This window comes from Sinocyclocheilus rhinocerous, unplaced genomic scaffold, assembly GCF_001515625.1.
Source record: "Sinocyclocheilus rhinocerous isolate Xijiao unplaced genomic scaffold, SAMN03320098_v1.1 scaffold1199, whole genome shotgun sequence".
In the NCBI taxonomy this organism is placed as follows: Eukaryota; Metazoa; Chordata; class Actinopteri; order Cypriniformes; family Cyprinidae; genus Sinocyclocheilus; species Sinocyclocheilus rhinocerous.
In genome coordinates this window covers 392,983-398,309 of record NW_015650328.1, presented here as the reverse complement: position 1 = coordinate 398,309, position 5,327 = coordinate 392,983, and the positions used below count along the sequence as shown (strand labels likewise).

At 38.8% G+C, this 5,327-nt stretch overlaps 1 protein-coding gene across 4 annotated transcripts in view; it reads left to right on the top strand.

Moving 5' to 3' along the window:
* The first annotated feature begins 1,200 nt into the window (after positions 1-1,200).
* Positions 1,201-5,327, top strand: part of LOC107711745 (arginine/serine-rich protein PNISR) — a 15,162-nt gene continuing 11,035 nt past the window's right edge. For 3 of the 4 annotated variants that reach the window (XM_016516791.1, XM_016516788.1, XM_016516792.1), the window contains exons 1-3: positions 1,201-1,294; positions 2,655-2,775; positions 2,995-3,177. In XM_016516791.1, the coding sequence (XP_016372277.1) occupies positions 2,685-2,775; positions 2,995-3,177 (274 nt within the window). In that variant the 5' untranslated portion in view covers positions 1,201-1,294; positions 2,655-2,684. Of the gene's footprint in view, positions 1,295-1,326; positions 1,379-2,654; positions 2,776-2,994; positions 3,178-5,327 lie in introns of those variants that run through there. The other variant, XM_016516789.1, reaches the window with a different exon arrangement.

The window sequence follows — 5,327 nt, the reverse complement described above, 5'->3', positions numbered from 1 at the left end:
GTGTGGTTCCTGAGATGCCCTTTGCCAATAGGGTTGACAGGAGGATCTGGTGGTTAACCGTGTCAAAAGCAGCGGACAGATCCAGCAAGATAAGTATTGAAGATTTGGAATCCGCTCTTGCCAATCTTAGGGCTTCAACAACTGAGAGCAAGGCAGTCTCGGTTGAATGTTCACTTCTGAAACCAGATTGGTTGCTGTCGAGGAGGTTGTTCTGTGTGAGAAAGGCTACTATGTTTACTATGCTACTAATGTTTACATTAATACTTAAAATTACTATTTTAAGCTAATATTCATGATCAGTCATTAAAAAAAGACTCAGAACTGGTTGTTAGCCAGGGGGCTGGGACTCACTAGAAATAAAAAAAAATTAATAAAAATAAAATAAAAACTTTGAAATAGGCTAAAATAACCAGGCTAAATTAAGAATCAAGCTTAGCTGACATAGTATTTCTTATTTTAATATGTTCTCCCAACAGCTGTCAAAGTGTAATTTTTATTTTATAAATCTTAAAAAATAATTTTATAATGATTTTTTGTTGTTGTTCTAGTTATGTTAAGGTCAAAAAACATTTTATTTGGTATAAATAGAAATTGCTATTAATTAAAAATAATGAATCAAATCCATAATCATAAACAAGAAAAGTAATTTAAATTGGTAATAAAAAGTTCAGTTATTGAATTTCTGGAGTTATAGAGTTCAATTATTTTAAACATTTATAATTAATTAGCCTATGTTAATACATTGCCAATTCTAGTGTTTGAAGATACAACATTTTTAAAATTAGCAGCTTGGTCATTATTTACCGAAGTATCTTAAATACCTTGAAGGGCCTTCAAATAATAATTGTCTTTGACAATGGGGGACCTTGCAGTCAAAATGGTTAAGAATCGTTGAATTAGATTCATCCTGTCACAGACTTGATAAAATGCAGATTTTGTATATGCAAAACAAAAATGATTTAAAATTACTATTACTATTTTAAATTTTTAAGGGTTATTTATTAATAATTGTTCCTAATAAAGGTTCAGACAATTTCGGTTATTCTTCAGATTTTTAGTTTATACAGTGGGATCTTGATTTCAGAGGATTCTTTTTTATTTTAACAGCAATAAAAAGTGTGTATTGAAAGTGTTTTTATTATTATTATGATGATGATGATGATGATGAGCTTCACGTCACGTGCGTCGCGAGTATCCACTAGAGGGCCTGTATGGTGAGGTCACTGTTGCTGGCATTGTTTCCGGGTCATCATTTCATCGCCATTTTACTGGTGAGAATCAGAGAAGTGGAGAGGTAAGAGATCGCAACGAGTCTATAAATCTTCATCCAGCTACTTCATAGCCCTGCGCTTCTCATTAGAATCAGTTGCGACGATCGGTGAGCTACAACATCTTGTGCGTTTCAACCGCTGGATTAAAGTTTTTTAATAATTGTTGAAATTGTGGACGCGCGGCCTAACGCTTGCATAGCTAGCTTTGCGACGACGTTATGTCAGTTTAATTAATGTCGTAATTATATTCAGTGAAACACATAAAGATAAATGCACAGAAAGACGCTGTAAAGCCCTCAACGTACATATTAAGGATGCATGGCCTTTCGTAGACTGGTTTTGCAGTAGTCTGAGTGAGATTAGTGTTTATCTGCTGTGTGTCTCCGGAACTGCAGCTGTGCGGGTTACGTTACAGACGTAGGGATCCACGATGATAAAGCAGGCAGTGGCGGCTCGTGGGTTCTAAAATAGAGGAGGCACACTAATTGTATTGGTCTGGGGATCCTTGCCGATTATTATTATTTGCTTAACCACCTTAAAATGGCTTTGTGGTTGCTTTTAGTCAGAAAACGTGAAGAAAACGACACACATACAGCGAGATAATATAATTTCACTTACCTGGCCTATCACTTGAAGCAAACATCCATCCCTTCTTAAAAGGCTGTGTTAAAAGAGCCGACTAGTGTAACGTTAGCCTGTATCCAGCTTAGGCGTGTTCTCCCTTTATTTTTAATTTGTATATATACTGTTTGAGTGACAGCTTGGTAAATCTGTTGATCAAATATTCAATATCGCTACTCATAAGTAACTTTACTTGGTACATTATCAGCGCAGCGGGAGACGTTCAAACTAATATCATGTAATTTATGTCTCTATGATGATTGGTTGATACCAGAAGGGAGGCTAGCCTCCTCTACGAGGGTTCTTTTCTCACTCCTCAGCGCTGAAAGTGAACACTCGATGCTGATTGGCTATTTTTTTTTTACCCAAAGGAGACGAGAGCTCAGCTCTCCTCCGGCCTCCCCATCCCCTTCTCTATCATTAGCGGTTGTAATGACATCAGCAGATTCGGCACATTCGCGATAGAAAAGCGGCGCTTTCCAACTTCAGTAACATGTTATGGTATTACAGCTGTGAAATTACAAACAAAAAATACACGTTCTGAGATATGAACTGAAATGAATTGTGAATTTTATTAACATTAAATCGTCTTCCTCCCATTTTCACCTCAAAATTTTGGGGAAGCTGTGCCTCCCCCGACCAGTCGCCACTGCAAGCAGGGCTTGTTTTTCGTGTTTTTATAAATAAACCAATATTCTGAATGCTTTGTTTGCAATCACTGTTAATGCTGTGCAAATAAAATATTTGTTTCATACACATCAGGTTTCTGGCACAGGAATCATAAAGTGAGAGATGTGGGACCAGGGAGGACAGCCCTGGCCTCAGTGGCCTCTGAGCTCACAGCAACAGTGGATGCAGTCATTTCAGCATCAGCAAGATCCAGGTTAGAGCGTTGTTCTTATCTAATTGAGCGAAAACATACTAATCATGTAGTTCAGTTGTTTGAACTGCTCAGGGCTTTATTTCCCAAAAGCATTGTAAGCCTAAGTTGATCGTAGAACCATTGTCACCAATGGAGCTACAATCAGCTTAGGCTTATTATGCTTTTGGGAAACGCAGCCCAGTTTAGTGCAGCATTTGAGTTTTGTGTGTTTTTTTGCAGGTCAAGTGGACTGGGCTGCTTTAGCACAAGCATGGATTGCACAGAAAGAATCCACCGGAGGGGTTGCCAACCAGCAAGGGATTCAGCCCAATGGCCAAGAACGGCAACACATGGAACCTCCAGCCCATAATAACCATGGTGCCTTTCCCGGCGATCCCAATTTTGGCAGAGGTTGGCAACCAGGTAAGGCAAATTTATCAGTTTGACTGTGAGCATTCTGAATAGATATAATAACTTGATGTTCTGCTGAAATGGTAGACTTCTCTGTGGCGTCATATGCTAGACTTCTCCAATCTAAGCAACAACTGTTTGATAAAACCAAGACCTCGCCTATTTTTTCGATTATCCATTTAATTTGGACATGCATCATAATATGGAAGAAATAATCTGTTGCTACTAGGGGTGGTGAGAGGTTTGGCACGACATGCAGCATCACCGTCTTAAGTCTCTGTCCGGCGCTGGTGAAATAATTATAATGCTGAAGGTGAGGTACTCGCCTTTAACTTATAAAGTAATTTGAAAACCTTGTGTGAGACGTAATTTCAAAAACGGCGTGAGCGAATCACCGCGTGCGCTCTCTTTCTCTCAAAATACGTAAATGGCTTCAGATCACCAAATCGCATCTATCTATAAGCGAGCTGCACAGTTGACACAGGAATTGTGACTTGCACAATCGAGGCAGTGTCACATCGTCACTAAAGTTTATAAATTGCAGTACTTTTTAATTCTTGCCAGTGTTTAACCATTCAGCGCTCAAGCTTCATGCACACTTGCAGTGCACACACATAATGGCAGGTTCACACATACTCCGTTTGCAGTGCATACGTGGTGCATATTTTTTCCGCGCTCATGTTAACCGATTAAAGCGTTCACTGCACACGGTCGTTTCCGCACCGAGTCTATTGCAGCGCTGCAAGCGCTGAATTAAAGTAACAGCGCATTGTTTGCAGTATATATAAACATGGATTGACACGAAAATGTAGTAATTACACCATAAATGCATATTATTAAAGTCTACTGTGTTTCACAGTCAACACATATGGCTTTTTGGCTAGGTTTAAAGGGAAAGAGCACTTTTAGATAAACAAGGCAATAATAGATGGCACTCATGGAGGGAGGAAAACACAGTTCTTTATGAACTGCAGGATTGCTTGTAATAAAGATTTAAATGCAAAAGAAAAGGCAGTAGAGCTGACTGTTTCTGTCAATGGTAAGTTTGTGATAACGTAAGAAAAGTAGTTTAAATGTTTTGCCACTTGCTTAAGCAACTTATATATTACTTATAATATATAAATCTAGAAGTAAATGCAAAAGTAAAAAGCATTGAATAATGTGTTGCTTATATTTATTGAGTTTTCAAGTAATGACTCTACATCAGTGTGGAAAGGCCTGAAAGCCATCACCCGCTACAAGACCCGATCCCCCAGCACTGAGGCCAATCAACAACTGTCTGAAGACCTGAACGAGTTCTACTGCAGGTTTGAAAAGCAAAAGCCTGGCTGCAGTGGAGTCATTCAGGTTCCTGGGCACAACCATCTCTCAGGATCTGAAGTGGGACACTCACATTGACTCCATTGTGAAAAGGCCCAGCAGAGGTTGTACCTCCTTCGTCAGCTGAAAAAGTTCAACCTGCCACAGGCACAGATGACACAGTTTTACTCCGCTATTATTGAGTCGGTTCTGTGCTCTTCTATAACTGTCTGGTTTGGGTCAGCCAACAAATCAGATATAAGAAGACTGCAACGGACTGTTAGGACAGCAGAAAAGATCATTGGTGTGCACCTGCCCAGCCTTCAGGACTTGTACAACTCCAGAGTGAAGAAACGGGCAGGAAACATCATCAAAGACCCCTCTCACCCCGGACACAACCTGTTTGCACTTCTCCCTTCAGGCAGACGCTACAGATCTCTGTGCACTAGAACATCTAGGCATAAAAACAGTTTTTTCCCCCCATGCCATCTCCAGCTTAAACAGCTAACATATGAATCATTACCTGCGTTCTGTAATTCATTTCCGTAATTCATTCTACATCCTTAATTATTGCCTCTTTCTCAAGTATTATGTAAATACATATGCATATCTCTTTATTTATACAGTTCTATATAGAGTAAATAATGCACAAATCTGTACATAAATCTACTGTTCCAGATTCATACACATTATTTATTGTTAAGTTTTACTATTTTAAATGTTTTTTTGTGTGTTCTCATGTCAGATGTGTATGTACAGTGGGCACGGAAAGTATTCAGACCCCCTTAAATTTTTCACTCTTTGTTATATTGCAGCCATTTGCTAAAATCATTTAAGTTAATTTTTTTTCCTCATTAATGTAC